This window comes from Nansenia antarctica, assembly GCF_963989245.1.
Source record: "Nansenia antarctica genome assembly, chromosome: 5".
Taxonomy (NCBI): Eukaryota; Metazoa; Chordata; class Actinopteri; order Argentiniformes; family Microstomatidae; genus Nansenia; species Nansenia antarctica.
Genome location: NC_137690.1, coordinates 18,145,627 through 18,167,292, shown reverse-complemented (window position 1 = coordinate 18,167,292; position 21,666 = coordinate 18,145,627). Strand labels below are relative to the sequence as shown.

The 21,666-nt window shown below is 45.1% G+C and overlaps 2 protein-coding genes across 2 annotated transcripts; both read left to right on the top strand.

Moving 5' to 3' along the window:
• The first annotated feature begins 1,511 nt into the window (after positions 1–1,511).
• Positions 1,512–3,758, top strand: pop5 (POP5 homolog, ribonuclease P/MRP subunit). The gene is made up of 5 exons (XM_080532688.1): positions 1,512–1,564; positions 1,658–1,800; positions 2,278–2,430; positions 2,642–2,725; positions 3,291–3,758. Exons 1-5 carry the CDS (start codon positions 1,545–1,547, stop codon positions 3,407–3,409), a joined length of 519 nt encoding a protein of 172 aa, XP_080388814.1. The 5' UTR covers positions 1,512–1,544; the 3' UTR covers positions 3,410–3,758.
• Positions 3,759–3,978: 220 nt separating this feature from the next.
• On the top strand, positions 3,979–12,114 carry rnf10 (ring finger protein 10). Its single transcript, XM_080530652.1, has 17 exons — positions 3,979–4,486; positions 5,349–5,536; positions 6,581–6,777; positions 6,870–6,960; positions 7,085–7,269; positions 7,399–7,535; positions 7,623–7,777; positions 7,920–8,048; positions 8,135–8,387; positions 8,584–8,717; positions 8,819–8,936; positions 9,050–9,151; positions 9,878–10,015; positions 10,325–10,416; positions 10,533–10,590; positions 10,738–10,902; positions 11,009–12,114. The coding sequence occupies exons 1-17, from the start codon at positions 4,345–4,347 to the stop codon at positions 11,080–11,082; spliced, it is 2,358 nt and encodes a 785-aa protein (XP_080386778.1). The 5' UTR covers positions 3,979–4,344; the 3' UTR covers positions 11,083–12,114.
• Positions 12,115–21,666: the final 9,552 nt, after the last annotated feature.

Genomic DNA, 21,666 nt, shown 5'->3' with positions numbered 1-21,666 from the left:
GCCCCCTGCTGAATGCTGTGGATATGGGCCTGGCCCTGAACTGCAAGATGGGGGGAGTTGGAGTGTCCTGTGAGCACAATGGAGTCCACCTACTACACACTCCATTCATTGCTCTCTCCTATAGATAAAGACTGCACAAACCAAGACTGTACACAAAGTGTCACATTTTACTTTAACTTAATCCCAGACACAATTTCTCTAAATGTCCACCTGTTGTGTTTAATGCCCTCAAATCTAAGTAACTGCATTTATCCTGAGGAGACAATATTTCAACTATTCTATTTGTTATGTATTGGAGTGTACACTACATACCTTTTGCTGTGACTCTTTGTGAAAACAAAAACAATTGATATACATAATAACTCTATATGGAGTTCTGTGCACTTCAGCAAATCTTTTGAATATATTAACTTATCAGTGTTGTTGTGTTTTGTGTTTCTGAAATGTATTGATTTGTTAAGATGTAAATAGTGTATATAAACACATATGTTTATTGTTTTTTCATTGAAACCCAATTGGCAATTGTATTAAATGGGTGGTACTCATGTGATGTCAGAGGTCTTGAATTTCAGTAACCATGAGTGGTTCATAAAAGTGAAAATCAAACTGCAACATTGGGGCTGGCTTAATTCACAACCCTGTCTTGACCACGGTGTTGAGAGCTCTTTTTCTGTTGTTTTACAAGTAGCCTACCACCATGCCCTAGTGTTTTTGTGAGTAGCAGTTGTCTGTTCTCTCAGTCAACACGACATATGTTTTTCTAGTCTTAAAGTTATACCCTTTTTTGGCTTTTACACAAGTTTTGACAGTTGGTGTGAAAGAGAAAGATGGAAAAGACAGCACCTGGACCACTCAATCCAACTGCTTGTTTTAAACAAAGCTATTGTATTCCTATATTGGATACGATGGTGTTCATGTAATGAATGAATGAATGGTCTTTATTGTCATTAATATAGTACAGGTACCATACAACGAAATTTGGGAGGGGGGGCTCCCCTGGTGCTAGGAAAATGTTTTACTAAAAACAAGAAGGGAAAAAGAGCTGGTTTACATAAATAAAGGCTATATACACTATCCACTATACTATACTATGCAAATAAAACACAGTGCTGTACTCTATGCTATGCTATAAATATCCTAACATTTCCTATCTCTGAACCTTATGTACCCGAGTAAGATGTAAGATAACATCATCATTACTTTATTATCCCCTTAGGAACATTTGTTACATTAAACAAAACAAAATAAATAAATCGCAGGATATCGCCAATGACGAAGTGTAAAGCAGTGTACTGTTTAGCTTAATATGATTTAACTGTTTCACAAGAGGGTTTATGTGTCCGGACATTTAGTTCGTGTTAGTGCGTTTAAAAGTAGCTCATTGATCAATCGGTGGCGGCTGTGGCGCAGGAGGTAGATGACTCGGGCGGGCGCCTGTGCAGTAAGTTCCTCTACGTTCCTAAACGACAGCGATTGGTTGCCAGTCAAGCCCCACACCGCCCATCACGGAAGTGAAAAGTAAACGGTTGCGTGTAGGGAATGAGATGGTGCGACTTAAAAACAGGTGAGTAGTTATTGTACCTTTTGAGACATTGAGTACGGGACAGCAATTATTGGTATCCCATTTGATTGCTTATCCATCGCTCTGTGTTCACAGATATTTGCTGTGCGAAGTTTGCGTCTCAGATCGAAGCAAGCTGCTAATGCTAGATGACCGAACCATCTACACGGCCGTCAGAGCTGCAGTGTGGCAGGCGCACGGCGACTATGGAGCAGCGCTCTGTAGCCTCAGATTCTCAGGTAGTTATGAGAAATCATTGAATATAGTATATTACTATACCCTAATGGCGTTTTTACAGTAAAAAGAGAAAAGCAAGAGAAAAATATCTGTATTTGATAAATTAATTTGAAATGCGTATAATTGGGCTACTGGGCTGCATTGTTGAATCCTTACCCCTGCAGTCTTGCGATTGATCAATTCCACTTAAGTTTAGAATCCTAGTAGAAGGCAAGGTGAAGTAATGATCAAGAATGCAATACGCTTCACACAAAGATAAAACCGGTTAAAATAAGGCACATATATGGCAAAACATACCACTCTTATAGACCTACAAAGTAGAAAACAAAGATATTGGTGGACTGAGAGACTAATGATAAAATGGATAGAGTATTTGATGGGACCTTTGCAATTCCTCTGCTGTGCCTATGGGCTAGGGCTAACAGGAACTCTAATGTACTAACCTGTAATATGATTTGCAACTGTGTGTCTCTTCTCAGTGAAGTATGTGAATGCTCACACTGGAATTGTGTTCCTGCGCTTTCCGAAGAGCTGCTATCAACTCCTCTGGTCTGCTTTACCGTTCATCACCAGTCTAGAGAATAGAGGAGGTCAAAAACTGCCATGTTTCCTGAACTCTTTGCATGTTGGAGGTAAGAGAGACCAACTTCCTTTTTGCCATATTCGTCATTGGAATGCAATAATGCTACATAGACGCAGACCTGACTGTGTACCTCTGCTCTAGTCCTAATTAATATCACCAGATGTACGCTCATTAATGGCCCTGCATATATTCAGATGACATAACTGGAAATGTGTCTCTATTTAACAAGCATATTTAAGCATATTGAAACCCTGTTGCAGGAACAATCAGAACATGTCAGAAGTTTCTTGTCCGATACAATACTCAGCAGCTCCACCGGATGCTTCCCAGCTGCAAGAGTGAGGGTAAGTGATGTTTTTCTTTACATTAATGCATAGATCATTGAGATGTGCAACTCTTGAACAATCCCAAACTCAGGCTTCAAACATGGGTCTTGTTTTAGAGTTGTACATCAGTTATCTGTGCATACATTTTCATTGCAGTCAATATGCTGAGTCATTTCCCCATTTGTCAAGTATCTTTAAAGAAGAAAGGAAATTCTGTCAGTCAATATTTTTGCATTCAGATGGATAGAAAGATGATCTGATTTACTTGATATGAATTGTACATAGAATTTATTTATTAATCTTTCAAGAGAGACCTGGTTCAAGATAGCAGCAGGGGACCAATGTTGCAGACAAATGACAAACATAGGCACACATACATTACAAACAAACTTCTGGTATTAACACACATACATTTAAAACAAATTACAGACATACACTATGAACAAATTACAGACAGACATACATACATTATAATTAGTACACATACCTGTGTGGTCTATTGGTTATAGTAATGTGATGTTCTGTTGATAAAATGTCTTAAGTGTATTAAATGTAGTTGGATTTCCCTTCTCTCCATATGTAGCAGAAAGACAAGACGTCCGCAAAGCAGTACTGAGCTGCACCCTATATGAAGGTCGTGGGGGAAGAAGTCGTGGGGTCTATGACACGGATGAAGAGAGTGAGGGAGAGGAAGATGAGTGACCTGATTTTGTTGCTACAATGAAACTCATTTGTGAGCCACAGGACAGTAGAAGAAAAGCTGTCGATGGAATTATATCTACAGTAACTAAGGCTGTTAGTAAAAGTACTTCTGTCACAGGACTGAGGGAATTAGTGACAGGAATTAGCCCAGTGCTTAAATGCAACCGTTGAGAGTATGTTTCATCCAATGTTACTGTATTCTCAGTTGGTAACTAATTAAACCCATGTTGATAAGAAATATGGCATATGTCATTCTCGAAGTATGACAGATGGTTTACATATTGTACATAAATGTTTTTCTGTTTCTGTTATGCTATTTTACATGTTATCCAATGTCCTTCAAACATAAATAAAGATATTTACCAGCCAACCATTTTACTGTCACCTTTTTAATGAAAAAATATTCAGGGATCTTTAGTGAATAAATGTACCTCACATCACTTATGGTATTTCTTTCTTTGCCATGTGGTCTCTAAACATAACACGCGAACTACATTTCCCAGAATACCCATTCCTACAAAACAGTTTGCACGGATTGTTCCATCCGGGTCTGTCAGGTTCCTGTTTGGCGACCCGTCGCCATTAGCACTAGCTCGTACTAACGAACATATTTTTTTAGGGAAAAAAACTTGTCAACTGCACGTTTTCCATATTTTGGAGAACGGGCAACGCCTTATTGGGGCCAAGTGTTTACCACAGCAAGGAAAAGCTACGATTTTCGGGGTCTTGGCCCCGCGGTGTGAGCATTTGCTCTCCTTCTTTGACAACCACCATTACTTGAGACGCCTGAATTGTGTCTCTATTTTTCTCGGTTTGTTTTGTTTGTCAAGATGTCTCCGTGATGGAGTCTCCGTGTTTGACCGAAATGAACCAGGGCCTTCGCTGCCTGACCCGCATTCGCTACAACCCGCTCACTTCACCCTTTTCCCCGTTTGATGCTCCAGAGCTCGGACGCTCTCTCACCGGAGCCCGGCCTCAGACCCGTTCACAGACAGGAGACCAACATGGAGAAGAATCCAAACAGCAACGCCAACAGCAACAAGGGTTCAAGCCCCGGCGAATCTAAACCGAAAACAGGTGAAAATATCCCCATTATATGCCATTTAAACCCAATTATAACCGTGTCATGACAGAACTAATGTAAGTGGACCAACCCTGCTGAGTCCATGTGGGGCCTGCCGTACAGGCCTTTCAGACGGTAGAGCATGTTTTGTTTACTTGATACGGGTGACGTAACCGACTATCGCCTTTTGACACATGCATGCATGGCTTGGATATCACAGTGCAGTTTGATCAAACGGTTACTTGTCAATACACCGAAAATAAAAGTAAGGTATTCCATACCAACTGCAATGTGGCCTATCTTTGTTGTAGGCTTTGCCGAGTGAGTTAGACAATCCCGGCAATATTTCTAGCCTGTTATCTTGCTCTTTGCGGACCAATTTCGTGTCATCTTGGCATCTGACCACCTTTGAGGTCTGAATACGTAAAACAACATGAGTTTCCTGTCCCTGTTTAGTGCTGATAAGTGTGCCGGGCCCACCCCATACTAATCATGTGGCTTCTATATCAGTCCAGAGCTGTTCTTCAAAGTGCTTTGACAAACAACGTAGCCATTTTTAGAACTAAGATAGAGAATGGCATGCTTAATCCAAGGAGGATTTAACTGTCATCTACTGATCACCGCCTTGTTGTCTTTGAAATAGGCGTAGGCCAATAGCACAACAGTTATAGAATAAAGACTGGCATTTTCAACAAGATCTTCAGTCTCATGTTAGGCCTACATGTTATCTTGCTCTACATTAGTAAGTGGCAATGCAAACATGCATCTGATAATCAAACTCTAACATCTATCAACATCTCTCCACTGAGCCCATAATGTCACTAAGATATTTTGGTATAAAATGACACTCCTCATTTTTCTTTCCATTTTCTCCAGATGGAAAGAATAATGGAGGCTCTAAACGTTATAGCCGCAAGCGAGAGCCCGTCCTTCCCAAGAGTGACAGCTTCCCAGGTCCTCGTCGCAACAATTCACAGAAAAGCAAGACTTATGACAAGAGACCCCCTCAGAGAGGTGGAGGTGGAAGGCAATATGGGGTTGCAGGAGGAGGAAGACGTGATGAGGTGAGCATTGTCCAGAGGACGATTAAATAATGTTACTCTGTGTAACAGTGTAACATTACTGATTACTAATGATTTGTGGGAAATGGAGGATAGCAATATTTTACAGTAGAGAGCCTAGTACACACTCACATTGTCAGTGCATATATCTATATTGACCAGTGGTGGATATGGCTTAACTGGCTAAATAAGGTAGCTTTTTGTCCTCCACAATTAAATCGGGGGGTGACTATGGATCTGTCTCTGTCCATTCGTATGTCACGCTTAAACACCACTGGACAATGTTTATGAAACTTGGGTGAATAATGTGTCTTGCCATACAGAGGCAGCGTTTACAAAGTTACACTGATTGGCCCAATTTTGACGAAGCTTGAATGGTGCATTTGCCATAGAGATTTTTTAGGACTTTTGAGGTGACGCCGATTAATCTCCTGATGGTGTGGCAAAAGTGATAGGTTGTTATAATTAGAATAACAGGGTGCAAAGAGGAGTGCGAATGTCAGACTGTACCTTTTGGCCAATTTTCGAATAATACTGTCAGATCCTTGGAAATGAATCAAAGAAGCACTACCAGCTCCGGTAACTTTTCAGCCTACCTCAAATCCGGGGACTACCTTCAAATAAACACAAAGCTGTAAGAAGCAAAACTGATAATGAATCAAATAAGCACTACATGTTCCGGTAACTTTTCTGTCCTACGTTTGAATAATTGTCACTAATTCACACAAAGAGGGATGCTTGCAATGCTTCATACTTTGTAGGGGACACATATGTACACTTTTATTGTACTTTATGTATTCTATTTTATTATATTATATTATCTATTTCGCATCACTTGTTATGGTCTTATTATTATTATTCCATCAATTACTTAATTACTTATTACTTATTTCATCAATGGCCTATGTTCCCTAGGGAATTGAAATGCCTAAGTAAGTAAGTGTTATGGACTCCTGCTAATTTCTATCTTCTGATTTAGGCTCTCAATATTGTATAAAGTAGCGTACATTTATCGTCCCCATTTTATTTTTCTCTCCCTTTCCTTAGGTAGCAGAGAGCTGCCGGGCTGAATTCAGCTCGGCTCAGTTCGCTGGACCCAAAAAGATCAACTTGAACCACCTTCTCAACTTTACCTTTGAACCCCGTGGGGGCCAAGGAGGAGAGAGTCCCTCCGGCTGGGGTCGCCGCAACAAGTGGGGCCATAAGCACAAGCCCTTCAACAAGGAGCTGTTCCTGCAGGCCAAGTAAGCTCCATTTCCATTGATGTACTGTGTATTCTTATGAAACGCAGCAAGTAATTGTTGAGAATTCACTGTCTGGTGTCATTTTGCCTCAGCTGCCAGTTTGTGGTGACTGATGACCAGGACTACAAGGCCCACTTCACTGACCCAGACACGCTGGTTAACTGGGACTGTGTTCAGCAAGTAGTGAGTATATCAGCCCTGTCTCTTGTGTTTCACCTATAATCAGTCTCGTTTGCATGACCCTCTCCCAAGCCACCCTCCATTTGAATTCTAACTCTAAGTACAGTGAACTTTTCTTCCCCTCCAGCGCATCTACAGCCATGAGGTGCCCTCCTGCCCCATCTGCCTCTACCCTCCGGTGGCGGCCCGCATCACACGCTGTGGCCACATCTTCTGCTGGCCGTGTATGCTGCACTACCTGTCGCTCAGCGACAAGAGTTGGTCCAAGTGCCCGATCTGCTACGAATCTGTGCAGTCGGCAGACCTCAAAAGGTTAGAGATGAGATGTTACTATGTTACATGAGCTATGTTACAACATGTTGTGTCGCTAAATATCTAGAATATCAATCATTGTTGAATATTGCGAATAATACATTCTATGCCCATTGTCTATCGCTGCAGTGTGGTTGCCATGGAGACCAGGCAGTATGCAGCCGGTGACCGCATCACCATGTGCTTGATGCGAAGGGAGAAGGGGGCTCTGGTGGCTATGCCCAGCTCCCAGTGGGTGAAGGTGGAGGAGCCCATTCGCTTCGGAGGTGAGACGATGAGGACGAACATTCCCTAATGTAAACCCCAGTTTGTGTTGGGAGTCCATATAACACGTTTAAACCTTTGTCCTCTAGACGTGCGTCTGAGCCCATACTCCAAGCTGCTGCTGGCCTCTCTGGAGCAGGTGCTGGGCCTGGTTGCTGAAGAAAAGGCTGCCCTGCAGGCTCAGCTCACCCAAGAAGAGGACGCCCAGTCCTGCTTTGTCGAGAGCGCCCTGTGCCATCTGCAGGTACCCCTGACAACCTAAAACACTGACAACTTCTTCCATAGGAACCATTATGAATGAAGTTTACATTAAATGTTGACCTCAAGCAGAATAAGTAGAATAAGTAATTGATCCTTCCTTTTTCTTCTGTCATGCCGTGGTCCAGGAGCAAGAGGAGGCTCTGCTAAAACACCAGAAGGTGTATGCTGTGGACAACCTTGAACTGTCCAATCTCACCCTGGCAGATCCCCCCTCTCCTATGGAGGAAGTGGTAACCACCTTCAGCAGTACTAAGGTGAGTGTGGGATCCCCCACCACCACCTTGTGTATTTCCCGAACTGTTCAGGCTCTGAGACCTTCTCCATGTTTCACTCCTTCCAGCCGGTGATGCAGTACTCCTCTGCATTTGACGACGAGGTGGCAGAGATTACGGAGGAGGTCCCTGAGCAGGCCCCAGATGAGCACCCAGAGCTCCCTGATGGGGTCCTCGAGGGAGTGCTGGAGGAGGCCCCTGAGGCCTTGATGGACGCACCCCCAGAGACCCAGCCGGCCGAGGGAAACCTTCCCAGCCAGGCTGAAACGGGGCGTCCCCAAAACCCAGCGGAACATGGACCCTACTACTATTTCTACCAAGGTAGGATACACCTCGACAGTCTAGTGACTCTCCACTACATAGCTAGTCAAGGTATGCCTGCCTCCCATCTTAAATCACTGCATACATTATTAGGATAGAAAGACAAACTGGGGAAAAAAGGTCCTATAAACGGAGGTGTACATACCATGGTTAAGAGACAGTTGTGAGATAAGCTTCACTGCATCCCCCTCTCCAGCGGAGGACTGCCAGCAGATGTTCCTGCACCCGGTGAACGTGCGCTGTCTGCAGCGTGAATATGGCAGCCTAGAGACCAGCCCTCACCACATCACTGCCACTGTGGTGGAGATCGAGGGACAGACCGTGACTGAGGTAAGACATCACACCGCACTTCAGAGACGATTGCTGCTGATGTTTTACATTTACACCAAGAATGTTAATTCATGAAGTGCCAATGTTTTGCTTGGCTACAGGAGATTCGCCGTCGACACCGCTACCTGGCTCATCTGCCACTCACCTGTGAGTTCAGCATCTGTGAGCTGGCCCTGCAGTCCCCCATCCTGTCCAAAGAGACACTGGACAGCTTTGCAGGTCAGATAGCCCAACATACACATGAGCCATCTGAGTGAACTGCGTATGCTTGTTACATGGCCTAACATTGAAATTCAATATCTTTCTCTCCTCCACTGTTCTCCAAATCTTAGATGATCTGGAGAAACGAAAGCGCCACAGACAAAAGAAAGCAAGGGATGAGAAGCGGAGAGAGAAGCGCATTGAGATGGAGGAGAACAAAAAGCAGGGCAAATGTAAGTGATTTGTTTTGGTCTTTTCTCAGTGCATAGTACGCAACTGAAAACTATCCCTGGGATTGATTCATTTCCCCCTCTTAATCAAGTTTGCTTGTGATGTTTGTTTTTATCTTGTTGCTAAAACAGAATTACAATTATATTTCTATGGCTGCTAAGCTTCTGGATTGTGTGCGCTCACTCTGCTCCGAGGCAGTCGCTCTGTAAAGAACGAAATCCTTCATGTGCCTACAGTATACCTGATTTGCCATCCAGGGGCCGTATTACAGAAACTTCCTATCTTAAGTCCTAAGTTAAGATAGGAAAGTAGAAGATAGGATTTATCTCAATTTGGTATTACAGAAGCAAATCCTAACTAACTTTAGGAATCCTATCTTATTTACTTCATCCTGTCTTATCTTATCTTATCTGTAGCAATGACAATAAAGACCATTCATTCATTCATTCATTCATTCATTCATTCATTCATTATCTCATCCTAAATATTAAATCCAACGTCGGTTATCAAAGTTTATGTCTGTTACCTATCAACAAATGGTATTCCATAAACTGGACACATTTTGGGAATATACAGTGGGTTCGGAAAGTATTCAGACTAGGGTTCGGTCCTAACCCTAATTACCATGGTTACCAAACAGTTATGATAGGATATGCAACTTAGGAAGTTTCTGTAATACGGCCCCAGGGCCTTATTCCACAAAACACTGACTGTGTTCTCGCCCTCAGACCCAGAAGTACATATCGGCCTAGAGAATCTTCAGCAGTTCCCGGCATTTGGGTTGCTGTCTGATGACGGCAGTCCACCTGTGTACCCAGAGTTGCTGTTGGCTCCACCTTCACCTCCTAGGAGCATCCCTGCCTCTGGTAAGACCAGCTCTCCTCTCTCGTTCTCTGAGTCTTACCTCAATGGGAGGTCGACATAAGCATTAATGTCAAGCTTGACTGATGAGAAATCTACTTGAAAATGATTTTGGAGTAAAGACCCCCATTAACTCACTGAAAGGAGGTGCTTCACGACTATAATCTTATAGAGTATTTATGACATACTTTTCTTGTCAATTGTGTGTGTGTGTGTGTGTGTGTGTGTGTGTGTGTGTGTGTGTCTGTCTGTCTGTCTGTCTGTCTGTCTGTCTGTCTCTTGAAAACTGACATGGGCCCTTTGTGCGATTGCAGATGGAATGATGTTTCCCAGTCTGAGTGGGCAAAGTCCTGTGCCCAGTGTGGGTAGTGTGGAGGATGACTCTCATTGCATGTCCTTCGCCCAGGTCTGTATGCCAAACTTATTCTGCCATTGACTTCAGGGAGATTCATCACATTTTGGATATTAAAAACACAAAAAAAGAAGCACCTGACTAATGTCATCCTGTTTCGCTGTCCCTAGATGCTGAGAGATGGCAAAGCTAGAAATGATGTCGGGTCCAAAATCACTCAAAAGAAAGGTGAGAACTGTGTCTAAATCCTTTGTTTCTCCCCAGTGTCTGTTAGTGCTATTGTTTTAAATCAGACTGAAATGTAAATGACTGATGGTCAGACAAACAAACAGTGTTGTACTGTGAGTCACTCCATTTCCTCTGCTGATTCCTCAGATATGCTGCTGGTTCCCCCAGTGGCAGACAGCGATGGAGAGAGTGATGGGTCTGACCGGGTCCCAGTGCCCAGCTTCCAGAACTCCTTCAGCCAGGCCTTTGAGGAGGCACTCCTGCAGCTGGACCATGGTCCAACTGCCCCACCACAACCAGTGGTCATCCCTGGTCAGTATCAGTGACACTTAAATAGCTGATGCCTGTTTTGCGCAATGTTATAAGAGTTTGTGAATATCAATTGAGTGCATACTCATCCCACGCCTCTCTTTTTCAGTGGAGAACGGGGGAAAGAAGAAGAAGAAAAAACAGAAGCTTCTGTTCAGCACTTCCATGGTTCACACAAAGTAGATAACACTGAATTTGATTGTCCTCACTGAACCCCCCCCCCCCCCCCCCCCCAGCTTTTTGTTAAATATCCTGCTCTCTCACAGGTTTTTCCATGCTGCTCTGTTATAGAAGTATTATCAACAGGAACAAGTTTAGTATGCAGCAAAGTAAGTACTGTGCCACCTACTGTCCCATCAAGGGGATATCATGCAATTGGTTTGTGTTATGCAGAGTACAGTACATCAGGGGGCCAAGGGTTAGTCAGCTTTCCTGTCATATGGAAAATGATGATAGTAGAAGAGGAATATCAGTCACGGGACACATACTGGGGTTGGATTGGTCAGATTAGGATCTACCTAGGGTGAAGTGTAATGGAATAGGTTAAGGGGTGCATTATATTTGAGGTAGCAGTTAGCCAGCTGCAGGTACGTCACACCCTCTGAACCCTTCCTAGGTGTTCACTCCCAGGTACAAATTCTGTATGGATATATATATATCCCTCAACTCTGCTACAGACAAAACGAGTGACAGTTTATTTGGGGAGCTTCACTCTGAGGTGGCCTGAACATCAGAATGATCTCATGTATTGAGGACTTGTGCTTATAATACAGTGTACGGTAGTATTAAACAAAGTATTAAATACTTGTGTTTTGGTGGAAGATGTAACTCAAGTACACTGTAGGCTAAGGGATTAGACCAAGCATATGCAGATTGTTCTCTCCCATCTGTGTTCATCTCTCCTATTGTACCATACCACATTCATAACCCCCCCCAACCCCACCCAGAACCAGTTTTCAGTCACAATTATAACATGGCACTTTCCCCCCCCCACCCCCAGTTTCAATTCAGTGTTGCAAATATATTGTGTGAAGTTAGAGATTTTTGCTGACTATTGATTGCTTACTATACAAGGTGTGAAAAGGCGAGATATAAAGATATTATTACATATTTTTTTGGGAGAATTCATTGATTCACTTTTAGTTTTGAGGAGGTTTATAGTGAAGATGAAAGGTGAAACTGGCAATGGCCTGTCATTGGAGTGAATAAAGGATTATGCACAATCAAAGTAATGATATGGTTATTTGTGGTAACACACAGCACTGAACATGCAACACTAAAGACAACAACCATTTCAAATGTGGATTCCTAACAGGATGAATATGAAATGAAAATGGATTAATGGCCATTGGAAATTTCCACAAATGTGTATGTCACCTGACAGCCTATGTAATGATTAAGACTGCCCACATGGGGGCACACCATACCAACATCCCAGCTCGTTACTCACTGACTACGGTACGGATCAAAACAAAACAAATCCCCCACTAGTAGCAATAGCAAGTTGAGCTAGTACGGTAAGAGCAAAGATGGTGAATGCTTAGGTCAGGTCAGTGAGCATGGGAAGTGCAAAAAGAAAGTCAAAAAGCTCATCTCGTCCGAACAAACTCGTCTAGCAACAGGTTGTCTTAACTGTTGACTGACAGAGAGAGTGCAGTAAATATACAACAACACACCGTGACTGATCGGGATCTGGCTGAAGTTAAGGAGAAGACGAAATGCCAGGAGGCAGAAGGGAGGTGAGGATGGATATGGACTTCTCACTGTTAGCTAAGCTTAATAGCAACCAGTGGCTATACCAACACGCTAGCAATTCTTTTGTCAACGACTAACTGGAGTCTGTGAGAAGGTCTAACAAGCACTGGGCTGTACAGTATGACTTCTCTAACTAGTAGTAGTATTGTAACGTGTCTAGTAGTAGTATTGTAACGTGTCTAGTAGTAGTATTGTAAAGGCTCATCTCTCCTAATGTACCCATGGGTTAGGGGTTAGCTCAGTTAGCCACCAGTGCTGTTTGACGCAGCGTTAACACGCACAACGAACACGATTTCAGCTTCGTTTTGTCAACGAACATCACCAATGTTTTCTAACTTTATCCTGTCTTCTGTTTGAATCCGTCAACTATTGGTGATGGTTTCAAGTGTTTGAAACATGAACTCCTTAGTCCTATGGCTAGCTAGCTAAGCAGGTGTCAAAGCTAGTCGTTTTTTTTTTGTTTTTTTTGCGAATTCAGCGGCGTCTTTCACATCAATAATACTTCAACGCGTTAGTACGCGACATAATATGATATATCTCTGTGTAGGTGTATATTATATATTTCCTGACTAGCTAGCTCCAAGTTGGTTTTAGTTCATTGCTTTTTGGTCATGTTGACGGTGAGATTAATTGACGTAAAAAAATGTTTTGTTTAAAACTCCGCCACCGTGGTGTGGTGGTCTCTCCTAGGTCAACACTACTCCAGATGGAATAAGCCCTTTTCTTTACTAGATAGTCTGATCTAGGCCTATTCTTACCAATTTCGGGAAGTTGCTACCGATGTACCAGTGAGCTGACATTGATCAGCCATACCATCATCATCTAGCCAGTTATTGTTTTAGTGGTGCTTTCATCTTTGTTCTCCGATTCAGGAGCGGGCTAGTGTTCCCTCTGCTAAACTGGCTTAACCAGACTGTCATTGACAGGACACTAAATGTCACCAACGCACTCACAAAGCCACAACAACTTACAGGAAGCAAGGTTATGTTTAACCCATTTCCAGGTGACTTTTTTTCCCTAGCGTGTGTTGTCACCCAATGAATCATGACTATTTGAGTTGAATTGAAGTCTTCAGAGTCAAGTGTCACATGATACTAGAATGTGATAGTGGGAAATGGTGGTGTATTGTGTGTACATGCACACATTACATTACACATATCATAGTCTCTCTCTTCCCCTGTACCATCTTATCAGTCCCCTTCAACCTTATCTCTCTCCTTCACCGTTCCTCTAGGACTTTTGCTCCCTAGTTGTGTCGTGTGCAGTCTAATATCCGAGTTATCTTTTGTGTCTGTTTACATAGGCCTACACATAGTATTGTTCTGAATGTGTGGTATAACTCCCACGATTGCTCTCATCTATTAGGCACAATTGGCGGTAGGCAAATCTTTGAAGCTAGCAAACCAAAGGTGTTGTTTGCATGGAGTAGTGTTGCAGTTGTGCAATGCAATCCCAGCTGCTACTTCTCCCTCAATCCCTGCTGTGTTGCTGGACCTTCCATCTACAGTGAATGTTTAGCATTCCAGCTTTGCAAAGGCGTTTCCTGTCAACAACCACTGCCTCAAGTTATCAAACCTTACTAGAACACACTTTCCCTTGGCTCTCTCGTCCAGTTTCCCTCTCTCATTTAAATGTTACATCCCTTTTTATGTGAGGAGTTTTATTTTCCGTAATGTGTTTCCCTTTTTGTTTGTGCTTCAATATGGATGTTTGGGTGTGTCTCTGTTTGTCCTATTCTGTCTGTGTCAATGTAAACATGCTCATTGAGTTTCCTGAGGGAGTGCTTAGAATACAGTAAAGAAGCAGAGGATATAGCCTACAGTGTAGGCTATGTCCTCTGCCTATAAGGCTGCATGTAGCCTATATCCCAGTGTAATGTAGAGTATGCTACACTGTGATTTAGGCTACATGCAGCCTTAGGCTGTAGGAAGCTGAAAGGAGAGCTCCTTGTGGTGACAGAATGTGTCCTCTTTTCTCAGGCTTTCTATGTGATATGACTGTGACATCACTGCATGCTTACCACGGGAACCAGGGCTCCACTGCAGTCGGTTGACAGCCAGTCAGGTGAGTTATGATGGGGTTGCCCACAGCAACCTAAAGAAACTGCAGCCAAGGCAGTATTAGATAATTGCACCAAGCAGTTCTGTGCACCCCTCCCCTTGTGCCGAGGTAGAGAAGTCAATCTGTTGAAGTGTAGTAGGGCCTTTCTCAAGAGGGGAACATGTGGAATACATTATGAGGTCTGACGCACAAGCCTCTTAAAGTGCAGAAAACCAATGTTGTTGCTCTTCATCTTCAAGATAGGAACCTCCCTTCACTTTCATTATTACATGGTACCTACCCCTTCATACAGTATGGGCCTACAACCACAACATCACCCAAATGATCACATGTCTCTGTTACCATCCCCATTCACACTAATTGGACTATTGAGATCAGGATATTTAAATGGTTTGGTGAAGCTTGGTATATTTAAGTACTGGTAGTGAGTCTTCAATGGAATTCCCCTTTCACAGCCATAGGCCTGAGCTGGCCTTTACTACGACACTATGGAAAATAAAACAATGCGCCTCCTAGGAGAGGGAGCGTTCTCTCAGATAAAGTCATAGCAGAGAAACAGTGGATTCTGAGTATAACTTGAGAACTGAACCCTCCAGAGGGAATGGATATCTCCAATCTAACTTAGGTCATTGATGTTGTTCGTTCAACAGCCTGCTTATGGTGTTCTAGCCACTCCAAAGGCAAAGTCCAGAGTAATACCCAGATAGAGGAAGTATTATCAAGCTAGTCTTGATCCTCCCATGTTCCTGGTGTAGGCTAATGCAGCTAACCCTACATTGAGTCAGAGATGGGAGTGACAGAATGGGACCCAGTAAAGAGATTTGGATAGATCATTTATTGGATGTAGTTTATGGTTATATTGGTATACAGAACAATACTATATATAGTAATGATTTGTACTTCCCTCCTAGGTGCTACTCAAGGGGATGGCTGCACAGGTGGAGGTTCAACCTGGGGAGGTTGGAAGGACAAGTGTAGGGGGACGACTGCACCTCAGCCCCCTGGCTGATTCCAGCAACAAGAGCCTTATAGAGGGCTCATCCAACACCCAGGGGTCCCTCATCATCACTCCAGAACCCAGTAAGCCACCCCCTGGACCCAAACCACGCCTGACTCCCAAACCTTACGCTGTGGAGAAAAACCCCACCATCAGGCCCATACTTGCCCCTAAGCCTCACACCAAGCCCCGGCCAGAGCCCACTCGCCCTACTGCCTACAAGCCTGACCCTCCCAGTGCCCCAAAACCACAGCAACCGAATGTGACCACCACCAGCAAACACAGGCCAGTGTCGACCAACCCCTGCCGTCCTGCTCCTACCTCCTACAAGCCCTCCCCCAAACTGAGCACCGGACAAACCACCAAGCTTATAGTCCAGCCTTTTAAACCAGCTCCTCCCCTAACCATTGGTGAGCCCAGCAAACCAACACCTCCCCAACCAGTGGAGCGGCAGAAGTCTGGTGCAGCAGGGTGGTCCCAACCACGAGGCCCCAGGAAACCCCCAGCAGCAGAGTGGTCTGGGAGTACCAAGCAGGAGGTAGAGCGGGACAAAACAGCATCCAGTCACAGGACTGGAGGAGCCTCTATGACCAGAGCCAAGTCCATGGGCTTCCTTAGTCAGATAGGGCAAGAGGAGGAGGAGAAGGAGAAGGAGGAGGAAGAAAGGCCAGAGGGGACTGTCACACTCCGAGCCCAGTCTAAAGGCTCGAGACCAAGGCCTGTGTCAGCCATTTTCATGCCGTCTCCGTCTCAGGCGGACTCTCCCACCCTTGCCTCTCGCTGGGCAGGGAGACGGCCTCTCTCAGCTGACCTCACCTCCAAGTTTGAGTCAATCGGCCTGTCACTGCACCGCCGACCTGCCAAGGCTGACAGCAAAGAAAACACACCAGAGGAGGGCGTTCCGCCGCGGAGGAAAGAGAGGGAGAAAGGCCCAGAGGGGGCCTTAGCTCCTCCACAACAAGGTCCAGACACCAAGCCCTTACCCCCAGCAAGAGGGATTGAGAAGAAAAAGGAGGAGGAGAAAGATGAAGAGAAGGATGAGGAAAAAGGTGGAGGCAGCATTAAGAGACGCATCAGTCTCCTGCTTGACTCCTCCTTCTCTCCTGCAGGGCGCGTCGCTGCTCAGGGGCCAGAACCTCGCTCTCCAGTACAGCCAATCCCAGAGTCCGATTTACTGGGTGTTAAACAGCGAATCAAGAAGCTAACTGAAGACACGCCCCCTGCTCAGACCCCAGTTGTGAAACCATCATTCAAACCCCGCCCTTTGCCCCTTGACCTGACCAAAAGGTAAGCTCTGCTCACCAGCCACAGTCTGTCCTTGTCTTTGTCCATGTCCCTTTATGACTCATTGTGGTGAATTGTCTTGTCTTGTGTGATGTGCGTTTCTCTTCATCAGGTTTGCACCTGAGGGTTCCACAGACCTCAGCAGTCCCTCCCCCAATGAGGCAACAGACCGCCATGAGAGTGACATTGATCCTCAAAGGAGGGTAAGAGAGGTTAGGGCTTTGCTTAAGATTAATGTGGGTAATTTGGGGCCAGTTTCACAGACAAGGCTTAAGCCTAATCCTAGACTAAAAAGCATCTTCAATGGAGATTTTACATTGAAAGTGTGATTTAGTCCAGGACTAGGCTTAAGCCTTGTCTGTGAAACCTACCCTTGGTCTTGAATTGCTGAGGACCCGTATGTGAGAATTTTCTCTATTAACCTAGTCACAACCCATAACTATCAGAAATCCTGTATTAAATACGGGTGTCTTTTGGCTGGCAATGGTTTGTTGTTAGTTAAGATTTTTCTGTAAAAAAAGAACAGCTTACTAATGTCCATACAGTTTTTTAGTGCCTAGAAAGGAAATTACTGAGATTACATTTATAACTGATTAAATTGAATAAATCAGAGTTCAGAGGAGGTGCCTCATAACACACAGGGATTGGTGAGTTATTTTATGTGTTTCATCTTGTCTTGTTCCACGATCATTGTTTGTTTGGTGAGATCGTAGTATATCGAAGTATAGGAGATGATGATAATTTGAAAATAGATATTACTAGTTTTGAAAACATCGCCATTAACCATGAATGTAGTTATTCACTCTAAGCCCACAAAATGACTGAAGCTTAGGGCACAATTGCAACTAGATAAGCACTAAGCACTGTATTCATAGGAAAATGTGGAGTTGTGTTTCAGCAACCAAAACAACCTGAGCACAAAGCATTTGCTCTGAATCATCTCTCAGGCAAACATCTCCCAGAGGAAAAGAGGGCATAGAAGTGAAGGGAAAATCACTGACATGCAGTTACAAAGCTCTGAAACCTAAGAGGGGGCATTAAGTCATCTCTGGTGGCTGTGTTGGTTATGAAACATGCTGAGAGTACAGCACTGGGAAAAGGTCAACATGGGGAGGCTTTGATTACCACATCAGCACCACACCCACGTTTGAGTCCAACAAAGAGGAGTTGGATCCCCTTTCTACGCAGACACAGTTTCTCACTCAGTCATTTTTCTTTGTGTGCTCTCTCTTTTGATCTCCCATTGAGAAATACACACACCAGACAAGACTGTTTGTTTATAGACATTTACTTGCTGGTCTAGTACTGAATTTCTGAAACTAGATTTTTCACTTAGTTGTCCCCAAATCATTATCTGATCCCTAGTTTACAAGTATACACACAACGTTTATTACAGTATGCACATGTGAGTAAATTAAAGACTATGGTGAAGTTTATAGCTGGGTTTATGTCCAAGCTATGATGAGTATTACAGACACAGGTCCTCTGCGTCTGAGTTTAAATGAACTTTGTTTTTTTTAAGAGCTTTGAGTTGCATTCATGTACAAATATATATTCGCTATATAAATAAAGTTTTACTTACTTGCTTTTATCTTTTTTATTTTATTTTTTATCTATATCTATAAGGTGGAGGAGGACAGCAGAGGCCTCCAAGAGCAACCTATACAGCCGCCCTCTGGCCCTTCAGTTGTAAGGTTGGTGGAGAGTGAGGCCCTGGAGAGCTCCCCCAGCATTGGCGTGCAGACGGTGCGAGCAGCCGTGTTTGAGAATGTGGTGGAGAGGCACAGTGTGCTGGTGATGGAAGACGACCGTGCACAGGACATGAGCAAGGCCATGCCCAGAAGGAGCCTCTCTCTCAGGCGGGGGGATGTGGAAGATGACGGCAACCTGGTCACTGCCACCTACCGTCAGCCTGCATCCCCTTCCAGCCCACGGCGTGTAGAGCACTCATTCGACACTGTGCAGGCGGTAGGGGAGCGCAGGGCAGTGAGTGAGAGTGTGCCCTCTGCTCAGCATGAGGACAAGGCCATGACTCTCCGCTCACGACGATCAGACTGGAACAAGCCAGCCAGGGGGGAGCCAGCAGAAGGTAGACCCACTCAGGTAGAAGGAGAGTTCCGTTTGCCTCAAAGGGAAGCACCAGCCACGCAGCAGGAACATGGACCCCGGTACCTGAGGGTTGGGTCACTACAGAAGTGGAATACTGCAGACGTGGAGAGGGAGGCAGATGTGGAGAAAGGAAGGCAAAGGGAAAGGGAAATGGAAAAGGAGAGACAGTTGGTGGCGGAGAGAGAGAAGGAAATAAAGGAAGAGGAGAAGGAGAGGCAGAAAGAAGCAGAAAGGAGAATGCAAATGGATGTGGACAGGGATAAGCATCGAGAGCCAGAGAGGGAGAGAGAGGAAGTAGCAGCACCAAAACGCTTGAAAATGCTAGAGGTAGATGAGCAGCCACCCAAACCCAGGGCCACCTACTTTGCTCTGACTGGTCAGATCCAGGAGCCAACATCCCATGGAGAGGAGGGGGCAGAGAGAGGCAACATGGAAGTGCCATTTGATGATTTCTCTGTGAGGTCTGGACAATGGAGCTCTCAAGGGAAGGTCTTACCACTACGAAGGAATCCCTCTCTAGATGAAGCTTTTGGAAAACGTCCCCAGGGTCGAGAACAAGGCAACGAAATGATGGAGAGGAGTACAGGAGTACAGGAAAGGGAGAGAGGCATGGCATGGGGAAAACAGGCAGGGATAGAAGAGATGGAAATTGAAAAAAGGAAACAAATGGACTTTGAGAAACTCAGAGGACTGGAGATAGAGAGAGAACAACAGGGAGAGAGAAATAGAGAGATGGAGAGAGAGAAACAGAGACAGCTTGAATTGGAGAGACATAAACAGTTAGAATTTGCGAGAATGAGAGAGCGGGAGAAGCAGAGAGAGTTAGAAAGAGAGCGACAAAAGGAGATGGAGAAGGAGAGACTGAGGGAGCTGGAAAGGGAGAGACAGAAAGAGTTAGAAAGAGAGAGACTGAGGGAGCTGGAAAGGGAGAGACAGAAAGAGTTAGAAAGAGAGAGACTGAGGGAGCTGGAAAGGGAGAGACAGAAAGAGTTAGAAAGAGAGCGACAACGAGAACTGGAGAGGAAGAGAAAGCAAGAGTTAGAGAGGGAAAGACAGCGAGAGCTGGAGATAAAGCGACAGAGAGAGCTGGAAAGAGCAAGACAGCAAGATTTGGAGAGGGAGAGACAGCGGGAGCTGGAGATACAGAATGAGGAGAGACTGAGACAGAAGTTGGAACTCCAAAGGGAGAGACAGAGAGGAGAAGAGTTAGAGAGAATAAAGGAAATGGAGAGAAGACAGCTTTTTGAGTTTGAAAAACAAAAGCAGATTGAAAGAGAGAGGCAGCAGCGTCTGGAGCATGAGAAACAGAGACTGAGGGAGAAGATGGAGAGAGATGAGCAGGAGAAAATGAGACAAATGGCCATACAACAGGAGGTAGACAGACAGAGAGAGTTGGACAGGGAGAGAGAAAGACTAAGAGAATTGGAAAGGGAAAGAGTTAAAGAGCTGGAAAGAGAACGACAGAGGGACTTTGAGAGACAGAGGGATTTGGAGAGACAGAGGGACATGGAGAGACAGAGGGACTTGGAGAGACAGAGACAAAGAGATCTGGAGAGAGAGAGACAGAAGCAGTTAGACTTTGAAAGACAAGAGTTGGAAAACCAGAGGGTGAGACAAAGGGAGTCAGAGAACGAAAGACAGAGGGCAGAGGAGCTAGACAGGATTAAGGAGATGGAGAGAAGGCAACTCTTTGAGTTTGAAAAACAAAAGCAGGTTGAGCGAGAGAGGCAGCAGATCCTGGAGGTTGAGAAACATAGACTGATGGAGAGAGATGAGCAGGAGAAAATGAGACAGGTAGCCCGACAGCAGGAGCTAGAGAGGCAGAGACTAAAGGAAAAGCAGAGGCGAGAGGACCAGGAAAGGGGAGCGCTGGACTCTTCACCCCTCAGACCAAAAGTGCTCGATCTGGACTCTGTGTCCCGGGGTGACCAGTTCTCCAGAGCCACCCCCCACACCAGTGCCCGGTGGAAACAGCCCTCTCCCAGGTCAGAGGAGCACTACAGGCCTGCCATCCTGGACATAGACTCATTCAGGTCACAGACACAGTCCTCGCCCACTAGGGAAGTGTTCCCCACTGCTGGTGTCCAGGGCGTAAATCAAGGGAGTGGGGTGAGATCCCACCCTCACACCCCAGAGAGGGAAGGCAGCCACAGGATGGTGCCTGAGGGTGCTGTGGGGCGTCCAAGCCCAGTGTGGGCCTCCTCTCAGCAGGAGCTCTGGGATCAGAGACAAGGCGAGGCAGCACTGGAGAGACCCTTGGCTGGACCAGAGCCACCCAGGAAGCCTGCCAATAAACCCAGCCTGGAACAGCTCCTCTTCAGGATGGAGGAGAGGGCCACAGCCCCAAGCCTGATCCCAGAGAGACGCTGGTCTGGTGTGCCTAATGAACCATCACCTTCTGGCCCCTTCCCTAGGAGAGAGCCCAATGCCCCTGGTTCTCCAGTCCGAGGTCCCACCTCCACCACCACTCCTATGGAGCTCACCTGGTTCTCCCAGGACTCTGAGCCTCTGGTCCCCAGGGTAGAGGCCAGAGGACAGAGGAGATCTCAGGGCTCCCAGGT